This window comes from Vigna angularis, chromosome 6, assembly GCF_016808095.1.
Source record: "Vigna angularis cultivar LongXiaoDou No.4 chromosome 6, ASM1680809v1, whole genome shotgun sequence".
NCBI classification, from domain to species: domain Eukaryota; kingdom Viridiplantae; phylum Streptophyta; class Magnoliopsida; order Fabales; family Fabaceae; genus Vigna; species Vigna angularis.
The window spans coordinates 35908558-35934510 of NC_068975.1; the positions used below are offsets into that span (position 1 = coordinate 35908558).

At 30.7% G+C, this 25953-nt stretch overlaps 4 protein-coding genes and 1 long non-coding RNA gene across 9 annotated transcripts; 1 reads left to right on the forward strand and 4 right to left on the reverse strand.

Annotated features, from left to right (window-relative positions):
* Nucleotides 1-3067: 3067 nt before the first annotated feature.
* LOC108342211 (equilibrative nucleotide transporter 3) lies at nucleotides 3068-9176 on the reverse strand. Of its 4 annotated transcripts, none has more exons than XM_052878900.1 (11): nucleotides 9056-9176; nucleotides 5988-6198; nucleotides 5634-5684; nucleotides 5425-5529; nucleotides 5089-5244; nucleotides 4827-4970; nucleotides 4574-4679; nucleotides 4229-4404; nucleotides 3980-4140; nucleotides 3453-3711; nucleotides 3068-3338 (listed from the first exon to the last, which is right to left on the reverse strand). In XM_052878900.1, exons 3-11 carry the CDS (start codon nucleotides 5673-5675, stop codon nucleotides 3228-3230), a joined length of 1260 nt encoding a protein of 419 aa, XP_052734860.1. In that variant the 5' UTR covers nucleotides 5676-5684; nucleotides 5988-6198; nucleotides 9056-9176; the 3' UTR covers nucleotides 3068-3227. The 4 variants fall into 4 exon arrangements, with proteins under 4 accessions (XP_052734860.1, XP_052734858.1, XP_017435431.1 ...); XM_052878898.1 differs by having other exon boundaries at nucleotides 5634-5754; XM_017579942.2 differs by lacking the exon at nucleotides 5988-6198.
* Nucleotides 9177-10218: 1042 nt separating this feature from the next.
* Nucleotides 10219-13168, reverse strand: LOC108342155 (equilibrative nucleotide transporter 3). Its single transcript, XM_017579872.2, has 9 exons — nucleotides 13038-13168; nucleotides 12841-12945; nucleotides 12587-12742; nucleotides 12301-12444; nucleotides 11843-11948; nucleotides 11504-11679; nucleotides 11258-11418; nucleotides 10926-11184; nucleotides 10219-10572 (listed from the first exon to the last, which is right to left on the reverse strand). Exons 1-9 carry the CDS (start codon nucleotides 13077-13079, stop codon nucleotides 10462-10464), a joined length of 1260 nt encoding a protein of 419 aa, XP_017435361.1. The 5' UTR covers nucleotides 13080-13168; the 3' UTR covers nucleotides 10219-10461.
* A 3884-nt stretch (nucleotides 13169-17052) lies between these two features.
* On the reverse strand, nucleotides 17053-20320 carry LOC108341701 (cation/H(+) antiporter 15). Its single transcript, XM_017579350.2, has 3 exons — nucleotides 20047-20320; nucleotides 18630-19625; nucleotides 17053-18545 (listed from the first exon to the last, which is right to left on the reverse strand). Exons 1-3 carry the CDS (start codon nucleotides 20263-20265, stop codon nucleotides 17229-17231), a joined length of 2532 nt encoding a protein of 843 aa, XP_017434839.2. The 5' UTR covers nucleotides 20266-20320; the 3' UTR covers nucleotides 17053-17228.
* Nucleotides 20321-21542: 1222 nt separating this feature from the next.
* LOC128197359 (uncharacterized) lies at nucleotides 21543-23658 on the reverse strand. Its single transcript, XR_008249841.1, has 2 exons — nucleotides 23556-23658; nucleotides 21543-21761 (listed from the first exon to the last, which is right to left on the reverse strand). It is a non-coding gene; the product is annotated as an uncharacterized LOC128197359 (long non-coding RNA).
* Nucleotides 22760-24468, forward strand: LOC108342658 (putative cyclin-D6-1). Of its 2 annotated transcripts, XM_017580452.2 has the most exons (6): nucleotides 22761-23305; nucleotides 23384-23470; nucleotides 23615-23710; nucleotides 23813-24011; nucleotides 24106-24236; nucleotides 24328-24468. In XM_017580452.2, the coding sequence occupies exons 1-6, from the start codon at nucleotides 23141-23143 to the stop codon at nucleotides 24466-24468; spliced, it is 819 nt and encodes a 272-aa protein (XP_017435941.1). In that variant the 5' UTR covers nucleotides 22761-23140. The 2 variants fall into 2 exon arrangements, with proteins under 2 accessions (XP_052734861.1, XP_017435941.1); XM_052878901.1 differs by having other exon boundaries at nucleotides 22760-23470.
* Nucleotides 24469-25953: the final 1485 nt, after the last annotated feature.

Consider the following 25953-nt stretch of genomic DNA (forward strand, 5'->3'; position numbering starts at 1 on the left):
AGAAAAAATCAGTATGATTTATCCTTCATTTCCTTCATTCTAAGAACAATTGTACCTTGAGCATCTTGAAGCAACTGAGTGACGAGTTCGTCAGGAGGAATGAGTCTCCAAATTGTAGGATGGTCCAAGTCATGACCAATTTGAGCAAATTTATGAGCAGCTCCATTCCCTTCCCTATATATGTGACTCACCATCATCTTGTTAAAGTCTGGTAGAATAGATTTTATATCACTGATATGTCTTTCTACCTCCATGCATCTAGCTTTTTTTCCTTTCTCTATGATCTCAAGCAATGTTTTCGCATCTCCTTCAAGCCAAAGATCATTCCAACCATTTTCACGAGCTAGCTCAAGGCCTCTTCTAAGTGCAGTCAGTTCAGCAACAGTGCTGTTGGCTTCTCCAATGGATTCAGCATAGCCAAGCAAGAATTCTGCATTGTGATTTCGGACAAGCCCACCAATGCTTGCTTTTCCAGTTAGACTTTTGCAGGATCCATCAAAGTTCAATTTTGTCCACCCTATGCTTGGTTTCTTCCATTCCACTGGGATTATTTCCTTGTGGAAATACCTAATCAACCCACAAACAGGACTTTGCACTGGTTTTTGGCACCTAAATATATTTATTAGACCCAACATTATGTGTATTTGTTTGTAACCACTCGAGTTGAAACAAATGACTGGGATATCTGGAATGTTAATTTGAGACAAAAATTCCTATGATAGCATAACAATCTTAATTTCTCCTAATAACTGTAAGAAAACAGTTGTACAATAGTTGAAGAAACTGGTCGGAATTCGAAATAACTAATTGAATTTGGAGGGAAGGAAAAGTTCAATATAGCAACTCCATTTGTTGGAAATCTTTGTTCTGTATTTGTTTTTGTTTCCTGAACGAATTCAATTTCCACCAAAGCAAAAAATAACAAGGAAGACTGAAATTAACACGTACCGATTTTGAGACTAAAGTTTGAAAAAGAAGGAAGATGTAAGGTATGATGCATGCCTAGAAGAAACACAGAAACCTTGAAACATGAAAGACAATAATAATGGTAATGATGGGTTGATGAATAGGGTTGTGCTGCTTATTATGAAAGTAAATTAATGGTTCTTGCTTCACGGAAGTTCGCATTAAATGAAGTTGGAGTGAAGAAAAAGGAAAGAAGATTCAAAAATTGATACCGAAATAATGAGAAATGGGAGAGGTTTCTTCTTCAGGAACTCTCTAAACTAAGCATATTCTGTTGCTAAAGAAGATTGCGTGCATGAACTATCATATAAAGATTGCAGGAGAATAAACAAGACTGCACGTTCTTTTCCCTAACGTAACGTTAACCATTGAATTGTATTTTAGTAACTATAATAAACAAAACCTAAAAAACGCATTCATCATCCAAATATGGGAAACTCTATTACGGCTATATTTGTCTGCACCACCAACCACACCATGCAACAAAATCAACGTGCGTACGTTAAATAACTCGAACAAAAAAATCACTGTAGAATAATTTATCTGTAATAATACATATCAATAAGAAGATATCGGTTTTAGTGCTCCTTAAAAAACAACTTCCTTGAGTGATAACTGCACGCACAACAACTGCCACATGCAAACAAAAACTGTTTTTTTGTCGGCTGCGATGTAATCAGAAATTTAATCATAATAAAATTGAATAAAGATTTTTTCTATTTAGTTATAATTTGTCATGAAGATTTAGACTGCTATACCCAAGATAATTTTTTTTTCAGTAAAAATTCTATAATTAATCCACCAACGTAAAGTTGATCTGAGTGATATTAATTCAAATTTTTGAAAGAAAATTAGAGTTTGAACACATAAATAGAGAGAATATGATTGAAGTTAGAAGCTTTGTCAAATTTTGTTATTGGAGAACATTTCACAAGAAAAAAAAACATTTATGAATACTTCACGCATAAAACATAAAAAAAAATCTATAATTCATTTTTGAAGATAAGAATTTGACTAAGTTGGCTGATTTGGTCAAATAGATAACAAGGAATGACAATATTTCGATTAATCATTATTTTCTAGCATAAAGGTTTATGTTTGATAATCTCAAAGAGACTATTTTTCACAAAAGCAAAACAGCATAAAATAAGCAACACCTTGGGCTTATCTGAAACGAAATGGACTGGGCTTTGGTTTGGGTGATCCGTTTGACCACAACTGGTTGACGTGGACAAATGGATCATTGGTGTCGTGTGGTTAAATATTTTGATGTCCGATGCTAATTACTAATTAGTGCTTCATGCAAGCCATTGCTTGCGCAATTTGTCACTCTTTTCACGTGCCCTTTTATTTCAACGACGCCAATGATGAATTTCTTTTTCTTCTGTTAATCCAATTAGTAATATTTCAGTAAAATATTAAGAGTGGGAGAAGAAATTGTTTGTAAGACTTTTCAACGAAATGACTATTTTTAAAATTGGAGAAGAAAGAGAGAAGAAAATAGAAAATGTGATTATTTTTTAAACCTTTCAAAATTTTAGTCCACTCTTTTTATATTGGAATGAGTATTCTAAAATAAGCATTCTGAAATAAGAAAAATCAAAATTTTTAAAATACCTATTCCAAAATAAAAGGACGGTGAAGGTGCAAAATGTTTGACATTCGATAATATGCAATTTTACTGAAAAACAACTATGACAAATATATTTTATATGTAAGATTTTTATAGTAATTATTTTAAAAGTTAATAAAGTTACCGACACACTATTTTTAAATGGAAGGATAGCATATAATTATCCTACACTATTGTCATGGGTTTATACCAATATTATTTAAGTTTTATCTCATTTGGGCGGGATATTTAACATTGAAAACTATCTTGTGACTAACAATCTAGGTCAAATAGGTTTTATAGAGAAGCAAATCAATTTTTCAATCCATGACATGAAAGTGTATAATGTTGTCAGATTAGTCTTTGAAATTCAAATAAAATTAAATGAGTACAGTTCACTAAATGTATTAGGTTAAAAATTAAAAAATAAAAAGTTAAATAATAATTATAAAACTTGCATAAAAAAAATATAACAAGTGATGAAATTGAAAAAATTTCATGAAAGAATTACAAATATCAAATAGTTATTTAAATATTTTAATTCAGTTACTTGATATAACACTGCATTGCCCTCTGAGAGACCAACCAATCCAGAAGGTAAAAGTGAGTGAGGGTTGATTAATACAATAAATATAGATTTAGTATATCTTCAGAATGTTCCATTACCAATGATCCATAACCAGTCAAGAACAGCCCCAGCACATATGCCACTTAAAAGACATAAGACTAGCAAATTGCCCAAAGCATTCTGCTCTGGACCCTGTAATGCAACACCACAAACTCCAAAGTAAATAATTAAGCTGATATAACAAGAGCTAATAGATGCATTTGAAGTTGTAGTTTGATATTTGAGAGATGAGTTGGGTGAACTTGCCTTGTAACCTCTTGGTGCAACAGTAAGAACACAGACAGTGAGATAGCCATTGGTAAGTCCCAGAAAGGAGGTGAGTAAAATCATCCATCCTTGGTCACCATATTTTGCTGTAAAGTAGAATGCTGGAATCAACAAGAATCGAGAAAAGACTGCTATCAGTAGAGCCTTTCTGGATTCCAACTTCAGCCATGGTACAAGGGGAATATATCTTGATATGAGATCCATTACATTATACATAGCTATCAAAACAACTGAGTACCTGTAACATATCCAGTGCTCAAATAAAGTTATTTTAACTTTTTTCTATCAGTTTCATCGGTCATCAAAGGACAAAACAGAGAAAAACAGAATCATCAAAGATCACCTAATAATTTCTAGAAATGTCATATCTACATTCTAATTACAAAAAGTGGGTCTCATCTATTTAATGTTTTTTTTTCTCTTGTACTGGATTGTAGAGGAGTTGTGCTCCATCAAGTCATGTCAAAGGCAAATGGATTAAATAAGACTAAGCATAGAACACTTACCATGTGCCTAACCGATGGGTGCCCGTATTTTCATACAAAAATCCAGGGAAGATTGACAGTGTTACCGCATATATAAAAAATAAATCAACTGCATAATCAAGATTCTCATGAAATAATTGTTTGTTGCTCAACCGCTCTTGTTGCTTATCATCATATCCACCCTGCACAAGTTCCAAATCATTTTAGGAGATGATAAAAATGATTTCCACGTGATAAAGTATTGTTATTGTTTTAACATAGTTATATTACTTGATCTTTAGTCTTTGTACTAATTCCAGCAGCAGCAAGGTCAGCTGCAACAGTTTTTGATCCCTCTAATGCTGCTTTTGAACGGTAATATTTCACTATGGGCAATTTGGTGAAGTAGATTGCATACAGGAATATACAAACTAACTCAATGCATGAGGAAATTGCCAAGAATAGTACTGCAAGAATAAGAAACCATCACCTTTATTTTAAAGATACTGCACTAAGAATCATCATCATGCTGTTTGAAAATTGACAGGAGCTTTATACATGACAAAATAATACTATATCAAAATCAACCGATCAAGACAATATAAGATACATTGTAAAATAAGAATAAAAGCATACTTGCTCCCTTGCGAAGTCCATGACTAGATTTCTCGAAAGCTGCCTTGGTCAGCATTCTCAGAATAGAAATTAGAGCCCCTGATGCTGCCAAACCAGCAAGGTAGGACTGCATGGCAATATGTGTTATTTAAGTAAAAAAAGATAGCAGAAGACCTCAACTTATGAGTTTGTAAACTGTACCTCCAATATATAGTAATTGTAACTAGAAAGTTTATCACTGAAAGATACTGAATGAATTATATGAAAAACAGACCTGGATAAACTCAGGGCACATAAAACATAGATCTCCTACCATGCCACCTTCGACTAGAGCATCTGCTATTCCAAAACAAGCAGCAAGCACACATATACCAATATAAGGTCCAATTCCACCTTTTCCTGATGTTGCTAGATCCACCTGTCACAACAACAGATAGTTGAAGCTTTATGAGCCAAGGAAAATAGACCACTGATTCACTACGGAAATTACATATATCAGACGCTGCAGATTATAAAACTGGAAATGGTATACTTACAACAAGAACAAAGAAAGTGCTAAAGAAGAAAAGAGTGAATCCAGCCAAATTCCGCTTTCTAGTATTGATCTTCGACTCATAGTAAGCCAGTATTATCATTGTTCCAATTGCAAATGGTTGGTAGACCAAGGTAAGCACCCTTGCAGGATGGTATTTCTCCAGAATCGAACAATTAGAAAATTAGGCAACCCATATTTTAAGAAGCATCGGTCAATCACAATTAGAAAATTTCCATTTCCCATCTTTTATAGGAGAAAACATTTATTGTTGGGAATAAAGACATTGTACAGTTACGTTAACTCCTGTCAGAAACTGAAAGCACCATGCATTACTTACAGGGAACAGTGTGTAATAGTAATCTCCTATAGTCAACATGCTGTTCCAGGAAACAAGGGACCCAATTCCAAGAATGAAACAAATTGTCATAGCTTCATATTTTCCCTGGTTGCATTGAAAACAAACCGACAAGATGACAAATTCCATTCTAGGGAAATGTTACCGTTATACATGTTAGCAGTAAGTTCTTTAGTAAAAATTGCTCTGACCTTGGGTTTTTGAGGTGTTCCACAGTAATCACTGGCATCCATGGCTCTCCTCTTGAAAAATAAATGCTGAGGATAATTAATATTTATCAACAATAACCGCTAGTCCACAGATATTTGAGTCCTTGGATAAGAAAATACGTTTTGATTAATACATGAATAAAGTTCTGTGAATAATTAGAGAGAGAGAACAAATATAGATGCTATTATTGGCGCAGTTTAAATCTTCAAGCACGAAGAACTTAAAATTATATGGTTCACCCTATTAATTTCACTGGACCTGCAATTGTGTTCTTTTTTAAGGTATTGAATTACTGGTGCCTACTGTGGTAATTGATGGATCCACAACAAAAATACCAGAACAGGCGATGTTGAAGTAGACACAATCTAGATGGCGTTATGGTGTTGAAGCTCGTTAATCGCAACAACTAAATTTTACGTAGAGAAAAGCAGCATTGGTATTATCAGAAGAATATCTTGTTGTACGCTTTATGTAGATTAGCTCTATGCAGAGGTGCTGTGGGCTTCACACTTCAATTGGTTAAGAAAATACACGAACGAACAACTCCTGTGATTTGTTTGATCCATTTCTTATCAGTGGCTTGCTATTAAAAATTAACAAAGTGAACTAAGATTTAAAAGTAAAAAAGAAGAATAATTAAGGAGAAATGAATAACATTAACTTGGGTGACTCGCCTATCATTTGATGCCATAGAAGATGATTCGGATTTGATTAGAAAGATTGAACGCAATTAAGGTTTGCAGTAATTATTTGACGTCGGAACTGTATTTTGATGTGGTCGGAGATGGATTTCCATTACACGCTTTCACTGAACCAATCCTCGTAACGCTTAAATCTGGCCAGATCTTTTCTTTCTTCAACAATCATCGTATTTTCTTATAAACAACATGTCATTAATCCTAGATTTGTTTTCTACTACGCCTCAGTTTTTAGTACAAGAAAAAAAAAACATCATAAAAAGATTAATAAAATTTAATATAGTCTATTCTTGTTAATATTCCTGAAGTTGATTTCTTTTATAAAGGACAACAGAGAAAGCATTAATAAACAATCATAAGATGCAACCTACCCACCATCACCATCAGTTCAATGATTTAGCCCTTCTAATAAAGTTCACCAGGATAACACAATCATAAAATAAGTTCCTTTATTTACCAATTAACTTTATGAGTATTAAAGTGGACTCTATATTTTATTTTTGTCTGAAAGGTAATCACGTGGGAATCAATTATAAGAAGAAAAAGAAAAAGTTTGACGGTCTTAAAACTTTAATGGCTTTTATTTTTCTCATTATAGTTATTTTCTGATTTCATAACACCATTTTAAATCTTTTTAATTTAATAAATTCTACTTTCTTTAAATAAACGAATTTAATTCCTTCAGTGATTACAAGTGAAATCAACTTTAACTATTATATGATTTATTATTATTATTATTATTATTATTAATATATTTTAAAAAAACAGATTACATTAACTCATTCTTTTTAAAAATATACCTAAGTTAAGAAGATTTAAAATAATGGTACGAATTTTAAACAAATCATTATAATGGTAGAAAAAACCAATTAAATCAATATGTAAATTTTAACTATTTTTTACCTCATATAAATAATACTATTGTAATTAATATTTTGCTTTTAATGTGTTTCTGTTGTTGATATCAGTTTGAAAAAAAAAGAATTTTAACTTTTTTTAATAAATTTTAAAAATAAATTATATTTTTAATTGTAGTTGTTTGAGATTCTTGTTAATTCTTTTAATAAAAATGACCAAAAAATTAATCTAGATCTGAATTTGTCTTTAGAGATATAATTTTAAAATAGATAAATAATTAAAATTTTATAAATAAATTCTAGTAATTATTTTTTATTTTAATTGCACAAAATTTATCTTTATGTAACTCTAATTATTTTAAAACTTTATAAATATTAGAACTTTAAATACCACCCAACAACACTGAGGCTTAAGTGTATTTAAGTCAAAATAATGGTTACTTTACACAAAGTGACATTGTTCAAGCAATAATATATATGTTTTGTCAAGCGACAACTTATAATGCATATTAAGGAGGATTGATGATAGCTAATAATATTTTTAGAACTTTTAGATTATACACTAAATATCATTGTTTAAATATGGATATAATGTTTCACCGACAAAATGTGTGATTTGATATCTATGTTTATATGTACATGAAACGATAGTGATATGCATTCACTTCTATAATTATATTTAATTTTGTTAGGAATTTCAAATTATAATGTTTATAAATATTTTTATTACAAATAGAATTTTGGGATAAAAGAGTTGAAGATAAATATAGTTGTTGTGAGTTGAAGTATTTGAAGTATGAAAAAATTATCCTTAAATAAAATTCATAATTTTATTAAGAAAATAACATGTTATATGCAACTCCAATTTGAGAAAAAGTTATGTGGAAGTTTTAAAGATGTAGAATGAATAACCTTACTTAAAAGTTTGGCTTTTTGAAAATTGATAAATTAATGAATTTATTAAATAAATACGCATATTGAAAATTATATGTGAATTGTGATTTTTTATAAATATTTATGTTTATTGTGTCTAATTTTAGACTTATTCTTATGTTTCTGGTTGGTGATGAATGTAATAATCCTGTAGACAAAATTACGTGGGAAACATATGATATTATATATAAAGAAAAACAAATTTTATTTTGTATATATAAATTAATTGTAAAAGAAATAAAGTAAAAGAAATTATTTTGTATCTAAAAATATTTTCAAAATAGTTTTAGACCAAATTTTTTTTATACAGATAATAAGTTTAAATCAATTTAAACTATACATGTAAATATATTTCGTGATTCCCTTGCGTAAAGTTCAATTCTACTTTATTAAAAAACTCACCAAAACAAATCGCATACCCAAGCACCCTGTGAGCTTCTATACAGCCACGTTCATTGCTACTTTTGAACCCAATAAATAGGAATTTTCAACTTCAATACACATATTTATGCATTCACAGAAACGATTGCATCAACTCCAAACTGTCAAAAATCATTTTCATACATCAAATAATAAAATAAAATATAACAAAAATTTAACCCTGAATAGGTGATTAAAAGATCTGGCTGTTGGTTTTCAAATACAGAGAACTCTAGTTCCAGTTTTCTTATTCATATATATAAATGGTCAAATGTTAAGAAAAAGTAATGAAAAAGTATAGTAGATAGTAGACATCAAATTGAACCAATCTGCAAAAATGTCCGCAAAGAATGAGAAAACGTTTCGTCCAAAGGCCACACTCAATGCGTAATCAGAAAATGACATTTGGGACGACGACAGTAATCCATTCACAAAAGCAGGAATCCATTACGCAGTGAATACAAAAGAATAGAGTGATAGGGTTTTGGAATTTACCAGAAGCAGAATTGTTGTTGTGAAGATGACAACAAATCAGTGGCAGAGTTTGGTTCTTCTCACCCTTTCCTCTTCTGCACACGCGCTCAAACTCCTTTTTCACGCCTTGTGTGGTGATGTGCTCGAGATCTCCACATTTTAAATAAGAATCTCACCTGAGTCAAATTAATATTTATTATTTTCTAAATGTTAATTAATTAATTACATTAATTCCCATGTAAAACAATTTACTCATGTCAATATTATGGAGGGTTCAAAATGATTTACTTTACCTTTAATAAAACAATTTATTAAATATATTTAGAATATGCTAGTTCTTGATTCAATAGCTTCTATATTAAGTTTATTCACAAAATATTAACATTATAAGTTTTTTTAAAGAAAAGAATGTCAATATACTATTATTATATTTCCTATTAGCTCAATTGGAAACAGGACGCTTTCTATCTCAAACAAATACACGATGGTGTACATTGTTAATTAGATAATTTTATCTTTTAATAAATAAAATATATATAATTGATTCAATATAACGAGTATTAATAAATTTTATTTTCAGTACAATAAAAAATTAATTATTGTAATTTTGTTGGAATTTCATTAGTTTCATTAATATTTAAGATAATTCAACACGAGTTTAGTGAAAAAATTGACATTAATATATTATTAATTTTTATTTCAATAAATATATGTGACAATTACTAAATATTTTTTTGGTTCAATTATCTTAAATATTAGTTTAAATAAAATTAATGAAATTAAAGTTTTATTTTAAAGACTGTAATTTTTTTTAGATTAAATATTTCTTACACTTAAATGTAAAATTGGAATTTATTTTTATCATATATTTTAATTTTCAAACATTAAAAATAAATAAATATATATTTTTTAACTTATTTACATTAAGCTTTATTGACGAACAATATTTCAAGCAGTTAAATTTACTCATATTCATTCATTATTAAAGTTAAAAGATTAAACTATATTAAAGTCTAAAATAAAAATGAATTCTAACTTTACATTTAAATTTAAAATTAAACATATATTTAATCTTTTTTTATTATACTAAAAATAAAATGTGACAATATATAGTGAATTAAACTAACTATTTATCCAATAAAAATTATCCATTTATTTATTTAATACAATAAATAAATTAAAATTTACAAACAGTTTTCTTATCATAAAAATAGCTCAAACTTTTGAATTTAATTTTCCCAAATATAGGGTAAATAATAAAATGTATTAAATACTTTGACATGCTCGAAAGCACGTAACTTGCAGCAGCTTCTCATGTTAGCCAGTTGGGGATAAAAGAGAAAATCTTGTTATATTCAATTATTTTCTCCCCTGCCTGCAACATGGCTCAAAGAGACAAGCAAATTTACATACACTACTGAGTTCTTTTAAAAGCCTGATTTTCCTATGAGCCACAGCCAATCAAGAGCAACCCCAGAAAATATGCCACATAAAAGAAACAGCACCAGCAAATTACCCAGTGCATTTTGTTCAGGGCCCTGCAAAACCAGCAAGCCATCATTAGATATATAACTAACTCTTGTACTTCCTCCCTTATCAAAATTTATCTTTAAATATCTATATTTAAAAATTAATGCTTTTTTAAAAACCAGTTTATTAGACTTAAAAAATTTAAATAAAATAGAAACCAAAAGTACCGTTTAAAAACAGATCACAAATAATTTTAAAACAAATTCATTATTCAGTTACTATATATATATATATATATATATATATATATATATATATATATATATATATATATATTACGGGTATAAAAATATAGGAAAATGTATATAAACGCTTATAAAGAGACATGAGTATAATAATAGAATTTTAGATAGAGACTGACCTTGTAACCTTCTGGTGCGATGGTAAATACACATACAGTGAGATAACCATTGGTTAGTCCCAAGAAAGACACGAGCATGATCATCCATCCCTGGTCCCCATATTTTGCTGTGAAGTAAAATGCTGGAATCAACAGGAATCTAGAAAGCACTGCAATGAGTAAACCCTTTCTGGATTCCAAAGTCAGGCATTTGATAAGGGGAATATATCTGGATATTAGATCAAACACGTTGTACATTGCGATCAAAACAAGAGGGTACCTAAAAGAACCTCAGATGATAAGCCGTGTGAAAACGCATTTAGATGACAAAAAGAGTGGGAATTAATACTTACCATGTTCCTAGCTGGTGAGATCCAGTATTTTCATACAAAAATCCAGGGAAAATTGATAGTGTTAACACATATATTAGAAACAAATCAGCTGCGAGATCAATGTTCTGTAGAAATAGTTGTTTATTGCTCAGCCGGTCTTGATTTTTAGCATCGAATCCAACCTGCAATAGTTCCAAGTCTTTCAGATTACTGTAATATACTTCCTGGAGCTTAGTTTATGAATTTCTTTAACAGCTGTTACATTACTTGATGGTTGGTCTCGTTATGAATGCCGGCAGCTGCAAGATCAGCTGATACAGTTTTTGATCCTTCTAAAGCAGCCTTTGAACGGTAATATTTTACTATGGACAACTTAGGGAAGTAAAATGCGTATAGAATTATGCAGAAAAACTCAAAAACGGTGGAGATTGCAAAAAATAGCACTGCAAAATGAGGAAATAATCAATCTTGTGTCAAAGAACAGCAATCTTTAGAGTTAATGGATGACAACCAAATCTACCATGCTGTATAAAACTGCCATAATGCAAAAACAAGTGAGTAAAACTGATATGTGGCAGTGTAAATTAATGAATAAGAGTAACATACTAGTCCCTTTCCGAAGACCATTCTTTGAATTCTCAAAACCTACTTTGGTGACAAGTCTCAAACCAGAAGCTAGAGCTCCCGAGGCAGCTAAACCAGCAAAGAAAGACTGTAAAGCATTCAATTCTAGAATTAGTCTACCTAGTAAAAACAAGACTACTATTTTAGAAGACAGTATATGTGGTTTTTTCGGTATCATGTTCAACCTCATACAAATTAAGCATCGTTATTAGACTAATTAAAATAATGTATTTCTCCAGCAAATGACAACGACTAAATTGATCTCTTCCTTTGGTATTCTATAATATTTTCCCTGTAACTTCCATCGCTTACCTTCTCTTTTGAAAAAAAAAATTAAATTTAGTTTTACAGTTTTTTCTTCATTCTTCTTCAAATAAGGGTTGAGAATTTCTCAAAAATCACAAAACAGGAGCGATAAAGAAATTATGAGGATAACGAACCTGGATGAACTCAGGACACATAAAAGACAGGTCTCCGACCATGCCACCCTGGACATGAGCATCTGCAATTCCAAAACAAGCAGAAAGGACACATATACCAATGTAAGGTCCGATTCCCCCTTTTCCTGATGTTGCTAGGTCTAACTGTGACACAAAGCAGAAAAAATGAAATTAACAACCACAAACCAGTTGCAGCAGACTTGAAGCGGTATAAGACTATAGATTTTATCTTTTTCAAACTAGAAAAAGAAAAAATGAAAAACAGTGAATTAGGACGAGCACTCACAACAAGCACTAGCAAAGTACTGACGGAGAAAAGAGAGTAGCCAATTAAGTTCCTCAATCTAGTGTTGATCCTTGACTCATTATACGCCAGTATTGCCATAGTACCAAGTGCAAAGGGTTGATAAACAAGGGTGAGCACACGCGATGGATGGTATCTCTATGGCAAAAAGTCGTTAGACAGACCAATAAACCTTTCAATTCAAATATGCAACACAGAAAGAAGAACGAACAATTCTGGGTTCATGAGATACTCACAGGGAACAGAGTGTAGTAATAATCTCCTACTGTCAACATACTGTTCCAAGCAACCAGAGATCCCAATCCAAGAATGAAACAAACCACCATGGCTTGGAACTTTCCCTGCTTGAAACAAATCAATCCAACCATTATAGGTAAGCATAGCAATAACGGAGGATGAATACCAAGAAAATATCATAGTAACAATAACATACCTCCAACCTTCTTGGTGGTTCATTGCCATTAGAAAGATTCATGGCTGCAAGAATCTGCTACAACCAAGTTAAGGTAACAATAGACTGGTTAATGACCATTTAACAGGTTTGGCATTGAGAAAAAGAAGAAAAAAAATCCATAAAGGAAATAGAAACAATAAAGAAAAAAGAAAAAACGTTCATTTGAAAAAAAAAAACTGATCTGACTCTTGAAACTTTAAAAAATGTCATATTTAGTAAATATTTACCATTATAATTAAAAACATAATATATTAATAATATTCAGTAATTAAATTGTTTGATTAAAAATTACAATTTTAGAAATCATTTAGTTCCTGATTTGTGATTCTGGTTTTTATTGTTTGTTACTTATAGAAATAATAGTTATCATAACGTTACGTATAAAAGAATAAGAAAATATATACAAAAAACAGTTATAAAAACGAAAAAATATTCGTAACCACTTTTTTCCTTGAACAACTTTTCAATTTTTTAATAATAAAATATTATATTTAGATTGTGATAATAATAAATATAAATACAATTTTAAAAAACAATGATATATATTGTTATATAATGATTGAATAGAGTAATAAATGAGATCAAAATATCATACCATTATAAAAATTAATGCCTTTATTAACCATTGCGGAAATACAATTAGGCTTACGTTTTACCGTGATAATAACTTTTTTGTATTATTAAATTGAGTTTAAAATGGGCAGTCATCCAATCGTAAAACAATAACTCTGATTATGTTATATCAATAATTAACATCTGTTACTGTTAAAAAAATGTTAAACGTTTTCATTGAAAAGTAGATTATATATAATATACAGCAAAATTATTTATTTTTAAAAATAGAATATGCAATTAAATGTGTAGAAGATGAAAAATACATTGTAACAAAACAAAAATGAGAATAAAAAAGAATTAAACGGAATTGGAAATGGAGAGGATATAAATAACCTAATAATGGGTGATGTTAACTAAGAGGAAGTCAACTGAAATGGATGTGTGTGCCAAAATCGTTATAAATTATTTGTAAGTAGTAAGTTGAGATTTGGATTTTGTGATTGTTTTTATTTTCCCCAGAAAGTGAATCTTTCCATACTTTTGTGTAATCAAGCAGAGGGAAAAAGACAAATTCTAAGATATTATCTATTGTCTCTCAATAAATCCATAATTGAGAAAACCATTGGTCCAGTTTTCCCTTCATCAGATTATATCCAAAGTTTTCACAGGTAATTTGATACACAGGGAGTCTTCCCAGGATTCACATACATATTAAAACACCCTCTGTCATCAAGAATCATATTCCACAATATCCTCTTAAATCAAATTTATTAAGTTTCAATAATTTTAACAGTGAATTATCTTATTTATTATTTTCAAATAAATTTTTAAAAATAAAAGGTTAGTTAGTAAAAAATGAGTATTTATTAAAAGATTAAACATGTTTGATTTCTTAACTTTTAGTAAAAATTAAAATTAATCTTTTTCTACACTTTCAATTAATTTAGTCTTTTATTTCTAAAATACCAATCAAATCTTCTTCAATTTGTTTAATGTTTTAAACATATTTTTTATTAATATTAAAGTAAAAAATATCAAACGAAAATAAAAAATTCAAATACTAATAAATTTAATAAATTTTAATTAAAATGATTAAATTAATATATTTATAAAATTGAAAGATTAAATTAAGGTAAATTTTGAAAAGAGAATATTTTTAATTTTTATTGAAAATTAACCAAAAATATATTTAATTTTTTATTAAAAAATATTCATTACAAAATGAGATCCTAAACCTTTTTAAATAAAGATATTGTAAGATTAAAAAATAGTTAGCTTAGTTTGAAAGAAGATTCAGGAAGCAATAGTGTCAGATTTTGTTTCCTAGCAGCAGAAAAGATTAGCAATATGCATTTTTTTTTCTTGCTTAGACACCGAATTTATAGCATTTTATAACTTTTAATTGGGATTTTTAAGATTACCGAAACATGTGCTACAGCGTGGAACTTCTTTTTATTAATGAACCCATTGGGCTTTAAAAGCCCATTGATTTCTTTGAAGAGATTATCACAGTTGAAAAACCAAAATTTTAAAAATTATAATAAAATACTTTAAAAGCTTAGAAAAATCGTACAATGCATTTTACCCTTTTCCATTTCTTCTATCTCCTCTGTGTGTCTGTTACTATTTCTGCGTGATTTTTTAATTAAAGAATAATTACTTTTAAAAAGTTACATATTTGTTTTAACTTTTAAAAATACTGAAATAATAAGTTCTGATTAAAATTGTTACAATTTCGGAAAATTAATACCGCAAACAACATAAATTGCATTCTTTTTATTTGTAACATTTCTTTAAATGTCTAATTAACAATGATGGACTTATGCTACATCACAATTAAAAACATGTAACTAGTGACTGATCTTAATTATTAACATTTGAAGAGGTAAAATAATATATTCAAAATGTATATATTTTATTATGATTATTAATATAATAAAAATAAATACATAATTTAATATAATTATAATTTTAAAATAAATCACATACACCAATATATATATATATATATATATATATATATATATATATATATATATATGATTTCTTTTGTTTATTCAAATATTTTAATTTATCAATATATTAAAATTAGATTTTACAGCTATTCAAATATTTGAATTTATCGATATATTAAAATTAAAATTTTCAGCTATTTTATTTTTTAATGTAAATAATTATATTGTACAAAAAAATTTATCTTTTATTTTATTGATAATATTTATTACAAAAACTAATTTTTTTATAGGTGTAGAAGGAAAAAAAAGACAAAAATAAATTAGTTAAGCAATCAATAAAATATGTTATTGACTGTTCTATTCTTGCTAAAGATAGACATAATTATAGTTGATAAATTCTTAAGTATGATTAATTTTGGGAACATCAACAATAAAAGTGATGAAATTGATATTTTAAATTATTTTTTTTTACTGAAATCTAAAGAATAAAAGTTGTTCACAAAATGACTTCTATAATTGAATAATTAAATTATTAATATTTTTTCTTCATGATAGGTAGGTAAAAAAGTTAAATTTGGATTGTTTTTATCTATTCATATAAATTTTCTCTTATCACTTTTAAAAAATAAATTTATTTTTCCATCCTTCAACAACATACCTGTTTTTAAAAAATAAACTATCAAAATCTAATTACATATTAAGAGATATATTTACTAAAAGGAAAATATATCATAATTAAATCCCAATTAAAAACATATTATGACATGGTCAATTTTTCCTTTTATGTTCTGACAGAAATCATAAAAAAGCGACTCGTAAGATAAAAAACATATTATACTGTATCATATCAGAACAGAAATAATAAAATTATATTTAATTTTCCGTTTTTCTTAAAAAACAAAAAGATATGAGAACGAGAAATGAACAAAAATAATAAATAACTCAATAAATAAGAAGAAAGAAAATGAAAAAATATCTTAATAAACTTGCTTATTTTTTATTATCTTTAATTCTATATTTTATTATTTATTAATATTAAATAACGTATAAAAAATTAAAAATTCGCCTAATTTAATACTCATAAATTCTCGTTACCATAAATAATTTTGAAAGTTTGGGGAGCAATAATATCCCCCTGCCCCCAAATCCTCCCTAATAAAGGGATCTCTACTATATATTTAATGGAAGAGTATTTTTTTTTTCTCAAAAATTTAATTCTAAAACATTTTACCTGTATCTCCTACCAGGGGTAGTTCCTGTATAATTTAGAAAAATATGAAAATCAATACTAAGATCTTTATTTCATTTTGAACTAGTTAATTATAGTGTTAAATTCAAGTAAAAAAACATCAAGATTCAAAACTATTTTTTCTTTTTTGCATAAATTAAATTAAAAAAAAAAACTACCATCTTTTTACTGTACATTTTAAGTTATGTTTTCCTTTCTCTTTTTGTGTTGTATGAACATACAAGTTCAAGCTTAAGCCTAAATCCAAAAGTATAAAAATAACTATGATGACACCTTTTATGAACCTCTATCACCGCACTTTAGCTGTGGGTAGCCTCTAAGGGAACATTAGCATCAACTATATAGTCGTTGTGCTAATTTAAATGTATATATGAATAAACTGTTTGGATTTGATTTCTAATTGTATGGGCTTCATGCTATCGTAAACATTACAGAAGAGTGTCCTGTTCCCATTGGCATTACATATCTTTGCATATGTTGTTGTTGATTTATGCTATGTCGGGATTCAGCTGATTCCCATGGTCTTTCAACGACAAAATTGTCCTCTCCATCTGGTCCTTGCCCTACATATTGATGCAACACCAACACCGAAGCCGTTGTTTCAAAGTCTGAAGATGCTAGTAAATCGCCAATGGCTCCTAACTCAGGACACTCACTCCAATCTGTAAGGCCATCTGTTAGTGGTGACATTGTCCCTTGTCCTCTTCCAACTATGAACAAGTCATTCATGTTATTGATTGATCTTATTGCTGCAACTGTTTCCTCCCCATTGTTCACAACCTTTTCTATGTAAATGACTGAATCATCATGTGCAATCATATTCTTGAACTCACTTATATACTCATTATCCAGTTGGTTTTCCCCTCCATTTTTCATAGTGGTGAAACTTCGATCAATCTTTGCCCATAAGCGATCTGTTTCTGAACTTTGATATGAATACTCAGTTGGAATGAAGTGCATGACAGTAAGGTGAACCCTTGGATGTCTTGACATTCTCCATCCATAAGCTAATGCCTCTCTGTCATCTGGTCCTCCAAAATATAGGACAGCCACTTTATGACATGCTTGATTTCCAATCAAGCGGTTGGATCCATTAAATCCCCTATCCACAAGTATACCAACTGAGCATGGTGAGTTTTGTAGTAGATTGTGGTTCACCATTCTTAATGCTGGGATTGTATCTTCCATTTGTCCGTCTACTGTTTGTTGCTTATGGAAAGGAATGATGATGATGGACACCCTTTTTTCTTCAGCCAAATTGCATATGTCTTCATGCATGGTGGAGTAAGGGGAAATGGCTGTTAAGGGTTGGACTTGAGCATAATTGACCTGTTCCTCAAAGTTATGAAATGCCGTGATGATGTGGTCGGTTTGTGCTTGTGTTTTGTTGAGGGCTGGACCTCCTGATTGTCTATTGGCATGAACAATTAGCATTGCAGAAGCTCTACGAGTGAGTTCAACCAAGTGGAGCACATAAGCACACATTGGAGACCTTTTATTGGGATAAGTTGCTTCAAGGAGATTAACTAGTGTGGGAACATTTCGAGGGGTGTGAATGCCCACAAGGACTCTTAACTCTCCATCAAGTCTTGAACTTTGTATTGTTCTCCTTTTATAAGGTACAAGCGTTTTTCTTGGCCTATAAATTAATTTTACAATTGGTGAAATGAATGCTGTCATTATCAGTATTACAATGATCATAACTGAAAATATTTTATCATCCAAGACCTGCATATGCAAAGTTAGCTAGTCATCATCATGTGTTGATCCTTTAAGTAATAGCTAGATTAACAAAGAAATTGAATGGTGTACCTTTTGTTCCCTCCCAACATTGAGCACAATAATTTCAATAATGCCTTTAGCGTTCATAAGTAAACCAAGAACAACTCCATCACGATTTGGTATCTGCAACATGTTTGAAACAAGGAGAATCCCAGCAATCTTGCCGAGATAAGTTAGAGAAATCGCTGAGAGAATAAAAGCCCAAGTATTAGCTCCGCTGATTAAGGTGATATCTGTCTTAAGCCCACTAATGGCATAAAAGAGAGGAAGCAAAAGTCCTGAAACAAAGTCTTCAAGCTTTTCTATTATTGCAGCTCCAAGTGGCCCATTTGGAATGACTAGGCCATACACAAAAGCTCCAAAAACACAATGTGTTCCAAGGGCATCCGTGATGAAGGCCGACATCAATACACCAGTGAGCACAATGCATAATTGAAACTCACTGAAGGGTTTTCCCTCTGGAGTTTTCTCGATCAACCACGCCATTGTTGGTCTAACAATAAGAAAGGAGAAAGAAAGAAAAACAAGGTTTGATAGCAGAACCCACAATGATACCCAAGCGCTAATTATTTCCTCTGATAAAGCAATAGTTAGAGCCAACAACATCCATGCACACACATCATTGATGAGAGAAGTTGATAGAGCAAGCTTCCCTAAGTCTGTGTTGATAAGTTTGAGCTCAACAAGCATTCGAGCAAGCACCGGGAATGCAGTGACAGATAGAACAATACCAAGATAGAGGATACAGCTGGCTTGATTTATGTTTTCGTCTGTGTTAGCTATTAAAGAGGATAAACACATAGCAACCATAAAGGGAATCACCATACCAGCAAGGGAAATTAACACCGTCTTCTTTCCAGCACGTTTGATGATCGAAACGTCCATCTCTAACCCAATCAGGAACACAAAGTATATCAGACCCATGTTTGCCATTGTCTCCACCAGCATTACACTTTTCATAGGGAACACAATATTGGCAAAATTTTTATTTCTTCCAAGCACTGATGGACCCAGAAGCAATCCACCCTGTAAATATATTTTCAAATCATTCCATCTAGTTGTAAAATATTGAAAGAACAAAAAAACATCAAAGGCTCTGAAATTAAACACACCTGCAATACTATGGCTACATATTAAGGTTACCCACTATACCTTAATTTCCTGTTCACATATTTGCTCCACATGGTTACAACATAAACTGTTCAAATTATCGTATGCATTTTCTTAATCTTACGAATCACAGGTTCTCTAACAAGTTATTGATCCAACAATAAAAATAGTAAGAAAAAATTTACTCATAACATTATTATGAGTTATTTGGATACTAATACATTATAAATGATGCCAAAATTGGAAGAGTTAATAAACAATGATGATTGTGTCTTTTTTCTATGTCGTGTGTTTGATTCGAGAAAGAAAATAAAAGGTGAAAGAGAAATGAAGTTACCAAGATTTCAGCAATTACACGAGGTTGGTGAAAGGGCTTGAGGATTAAAACAAAGAAACGTGTTGCAGATACAACTAACGTTAATTGCAAGGTAAACAGAGGAAGAGAGAAATCTAAAAGGTTATTGGTCTTCCACAACCCATTTGTTGTTACCATGAGTGGTGTATAACAAATTATGGATTTATCAGGCATAGTGGATGCCATGGTTGTGTTGTTCATTTTGAATGAACAACACAACCACTAATGACTTTGTTATAGTCAAGACTTAATTAATTTTCTGATCTTCCTCTACAAAAGATAGCTACAATAGAAAGGGGACGACATTTCTTGGTTGTGTTTTTGTAAAAGATTATGAACACAATCAAAAGATAGATAGAGATAGGTTGGTATTGGTGCTTTCTCTTTATCCAAAAGCACCAATGGAAGAGATGATCCAAAATCATGCTTTAATCTATTTTTGAAAACTCGATACGTCTCATTATAACTCCCATCTAAAATGAGGTCATTGTGTATGCCACTTGGACAAACATCATAAATTATAATCACTTCTTATGTTAATCACTTGTATTATGTAAACATGATTTATTAAATCAATAAACATTTTTCTGTTATTAGTAAACTTTTCATCAAAAATACTCATTTATTATCTATTATAATATAAAAAAATACTAAAAAATTTACTTTATTACTCACGTTTAGTTTGTTGATAAGTATATCAAAAGTTAGTATTTTAGTCATTTGACATTGTTAATTTGTTTTCGATTTCTATTTATTTTTGTCACATGTGTTTATAAGTTATTTTACTTTTTTTTTTATCTATTTGTTTTTCTTTTTAAACTAATTTGTCCTAAATATGAAAATATATTTCTATATTGTTTTATAATTGTAAATTACTTGCTCATTTAATAATTATTAAAGAATATCTTGTATTTTAAATATTAATAATGATGTATCATCGAATGAATTTATTGTATGTGATTGTTTGATTATTTTAAAATTATTTTAATTTAAATTATGTTATTTTTTAAAATATATTATCTTCCCCTCATTTGTTATTGTATTTATTGTGTGCTTTACGAAAACAAAGGATAATGTAAGAGAAACCTAACCGTGATCGAGTCCTAAAGTAGAGATGAATAGTTGTTTATGTATAGTTTATATTATATTGCATAGTATTCCTCTTTTTTAATAAATTTTATATTTTGAAAACATTATATATTGAGGAATAATGTAATACTTATAACCTTTACTTATTTGCTTGATGTTTAATGTGAGATATTTTAAATTAGCAGATGATTTTTATTAATTTGGAATGTTAGAACCACGTACATCAAAATCCATTTAGCGAGTAATTTCTCTATCCAGAGTGATGGTGACAACTTTTTATTACAGAAGTGACATTTCTACTGGATTTATGTTTTATGTTTGATATTTTGAAATTTTGGGAAGATTTGACCCATAGACTGTACTGAGTTAGATGTTTGTGAAACCAAAGTCACATGTAATGTGGTAAATGTTGGTAAAGACAAACAATTGAATGTCCCTCGAGACCCCAATGGCCAAAACGTTACAGATAATCCCCAAGCCAGACCACGGTCAAGTCAAGCGAGACGTTTCTGACACCCTTCCCTTCTTCATCATCGTCATCATGTGAACAACTCTGCATTCATGTCGATTCACTCTTCCATCATGAGTTATGGGAACTGTTTAATATTCTGCAACATGAGAAATATGGCAACATTTTAACTTCATCTTCAAAGTGGAGGTGACCTCGATAAAAAAAGAATGGTCATAGTCACCCATTCTAACAACAATAGTAAGAGTATCAAAACGGGTAGTCAAAGTAATTATTATTATTATTGAGGATGTCATAGTAAAAGAAGATTCCTTTTTGTTCTTCTTGTGATTCAGATAGGGAACCGGTCAAAGGGAATAAGGTAAAGATTTTTAATACTTATCATTCAACAGATTTTTCTTTTCCATCATTGTTCCAGGCAAAAGGGTTTCACTTGTTTCAAAAGCCGAAGCTAAGATTATGTGATACATGGACAACAATTTATACAACATCATTCTATCTTTTTCTGTGTTACACCATTTGATATATTTCAAAATTCTCTCTACTGTATCATTTCTCAGCTGAAAAATGGGTGTGTATTACGACATAACTAATTAGAATGCCATGAAACAATGCTTGTTCTGAAATGACACAAAAGGAGGTACTCAGGTTTACATTGCAAGGATGTGACAATGAACCCAAATAGGACAGGTTGGTTTTCCAGTTGCACATGCTCTCATTACCAGATCAACCAGAGGACCACTTACACTCGATGCAAATGACCGAGATATAACTGCATTGTGCAGGCATCCCATTATAAAAGTAAGGCTAATTAAAGGGTTTTAATTAATTAAAATTCACTAAACAGAATGTAGGAATCTTCTGTAGTGAAATTGTATGACACAAAACATGACACTCTCAGCCACAGAAACAGAAGGGAATTGCAAGAATAAGCAATTGCACCGTATAGTTTTGCCTAGACTGTGTAAGCATGAACGGTGTATAATTTAAAATACATGAACATTATTATGAGTTGGACAAGGTGATTTAAGGATTTTGTATGTGGGGATGAAAGTAACGGTACCACTCCTAATGTTAATCAAAACGCTGTCACTTCCATCTCAGATCAAGCGCACATGCTGCATAATTATGTTCTCTTTCCTATATTTTTAAACCTGTAGAACTTTTATCTTTGGGAGGTGGTAGAAAATGTAGTAATCCTAATATTCAGTCCAAAAACTTGTTAAACTCTTGAGGTACTCCTCTCGCATCTCTGGTGTTTTTCCTGATTTCTATGATGAGGAAGAGCGAGGAGCAAAGAGTTCATATTCCTATTATGTATTTGTAAACACTACTACTTCCAATAAAGAACGCCAACACAACCACTTTATCAACACAGAAACCGAAGCTTCTCTTTCTTTTCCATCAATTCAGTTACCATCTTGAGACTTTTTGTCTCTTTGTCTTTCTTATGCCTTGAATTCCTCAATAGCAATGAACAGAATATAGAACGCAGACTAGGATATCAAGAAAGGGAAGATGGAGTTTGATCTTGAAGACCCACTAGTCAGCTTGGAAGAAGAGCAACCCTTTACTGTATCAGAACTCTTTGCCTCCGAATCAGATCACATGCCCTCACCAAACTACTTAAGTCTAACACATTTTCACGTTTTCTGTTTTGAGGCCATATCTCTTATTCTTCAGGTGAAGTTATGTTTATGTAATAGGTTCATTTCCCTCTCCTTCGTGTCACATTTGCTACATTTTGTTATGTTTCTTCAGGTTCAGCTTTCTTACAAACTAGACCCTTTTGTAGCTTACCTTGCTATAAATTACATGCACCGTTTCACGTCAAGCCAGGAAATTCCGGTAAGCAGATATCTGATGATGCCTATGTTAAGCTTATGTTCAGTTCATATTAAAAAAAAGCAAAGAAACCTTGGAACAGTTGTACCTTAATACGTTTCCATAATTTCCAATGTTACCCTGATGCCATTAGTCCTGAGTTTGCAGAAGGGGAATCCGTGGTATCTTAGGCTTGTTGTCGTATCGTGTCTCTCTCTTGCTTCAAAGATGAAAAACACAACTTTGCCATTTTTGGAAATGCTGGTAAATCTTCAAATTCACGTAATTAGAATCATTTTAATAGAAAAACAATCTCCAACCATGGCATAGTAACTTGAAAATGTGGTGTTTATGATCATGAAACAGAAAGAAGGTTGTAACTTTAAGGTTCAAAGTATTCAGAGAATGGAGCCTCTGATTCTCGGGGCACTGAAATGGCGTATGAGGTCAATTACACCTTTTTCTTTCCTGCGCTTCTTCATCTCTTTAGCTGAAATTGATGACCACTCACTGAAGCAAGCACTCAAAGAGAGGGCTTCTGCTATAATCTTCAATGCTCAAAATGGTAAGTGGCTTGTTTCCATTCATACGTATAACTTGATTTTATCTTCAACTCCAACAATCACAAACTCTGAATTGCATCTCTCTTATGTCTGCAGACATTAAGCTTTTAGAGTATAAGCCTTCAACTATTGCAGCAACTGCCCTCATCATTGCATCGCATGAACTACTCCCTCATCAATATTCTATTCTGAGAGCTTCAATTATATCCAGTGAGTACCTAGATGAGGTAAAGTTTACATTCAATCACTACGCTTAAAAGCAAATTTTTTTTATTCTTTGCTGCTATAGCGTCTACACATTGATGGTGGTTGTTTTAGGAGACATTGTCCAAGTGCTTTGATTTGATGCAAGAGATGATAAGAACGGTAGCAAAAGAGTTAGACACAGAAAGATGCTTTTTAAGAACAGAAACTCCAGGGAGTGTGCTTGAGAGAAACACCAAACGACAAAGAATTTAATGGTCTATATGTTGCAGAAACAAATTCCTGTTTTCCTCCAAACTCAGGAAGGAGGAAGCCGAGGGAGAACAATCATGTTTGGTCCATATGTCATTCACCATAAAGGAATTATTGTAATCTATTGCATAAAATGAAATTCAGAAATTACATTATTAAATCAAATGGAAGTTTTGTAAGGTGGCCCCAACCAATGCAATGAAATAAAACAGCTGATAGATGAAATTTTAATTATAATTAAACAAGTAAAAAGAGTACTTATGAAACTACATCATAATTTGAATCTGAGTGCAGTTTGTTTAGGTCGTGATGACAGAATTATATCATAGCTTGGCGTATACATTTATTTTCAAACGTTGATATATATCCCATTAACGTAAAGAAAATAGTCAAAATTTCAATCCCAAGGTAATTAAATCATGGCATCAATCTCACAGAAGAAAGTTCTAAAAACTGGTTCATCGTAGTTTGTTTCACTGTTTTAGGCTTGGCTGTGGCTGTAAATGAATACACTGAGGTCACCTGATATGTTCCCTATGTTGCATTTCAAACATAGGGAAGCCAAATCATTGTTCGATTCCTAGATGGATGGCTGTGTCCTTTGCTTTTAGGAAAGAGATCATTGTCATGCATATCTCTTGCCTTTTCTAACGTTAAGGATGTCTTCTCTGGTCAAAAGTACCATGACACATATCATTATTCCAACACCTTTTTATTTAACCAATTTCCAACTTATTAAACAACACTCACCAGCTTTCTAAGACCAAGGACAACTGAACACTTTAAAGAGAAACTCCTTGCAATTAATTCCTTAAAAAGCAGTTGCACTATTTTAACTGAAGTTTGAAAAAAGTTCTCAGTAAAATTTCTTTGCAATATAACTAAATAATAAAATATAGAATATTTTCTTACTTTCGCAACATCTGAGCACAGTGTCTGATTATTATACCAATCTATCTGATAAATTTAAAGAATACTATGAATACCACCGAAGATGAATGCATGATTAAGGCCCAAAGCCAGAGAAAAAAGAAATGGAGCTTCTTTTTCTAGGGACTCTGGAATGACAGGATCATGTGATCTTGTTTTCTTTCTTGCGTTTCTTCGTCAGAAAAAAGATTCTTAGGCAAACACTTCCTGCTAGAAATTTGTTTTGTGACCTGAAATGCTTTTTAAAACAAAGCATGTGCTTCCCATATAGATGCAAAGTTCGTCTTTCCAATGTAAAAGTTTTCATATTTAAGATATTCTATTAATGAAAATAAGACCTCCTGCACCTCAATTTTTTCCTTCTTGGACCCTATAAATTCTAAAATTCTATCTTTACCCTTCAAAATTATATTCTAATTTCGAACATATTTACAAACATATATTTCGAAATTGAGTAATTTGGAAGAATTTTCAAATCTGAAAGTAAATTCGAAAATTATTCTAAAAATTATACCCCAACTTAGACACCACCAGCCCAATCAGAAAATAAAGAACAAA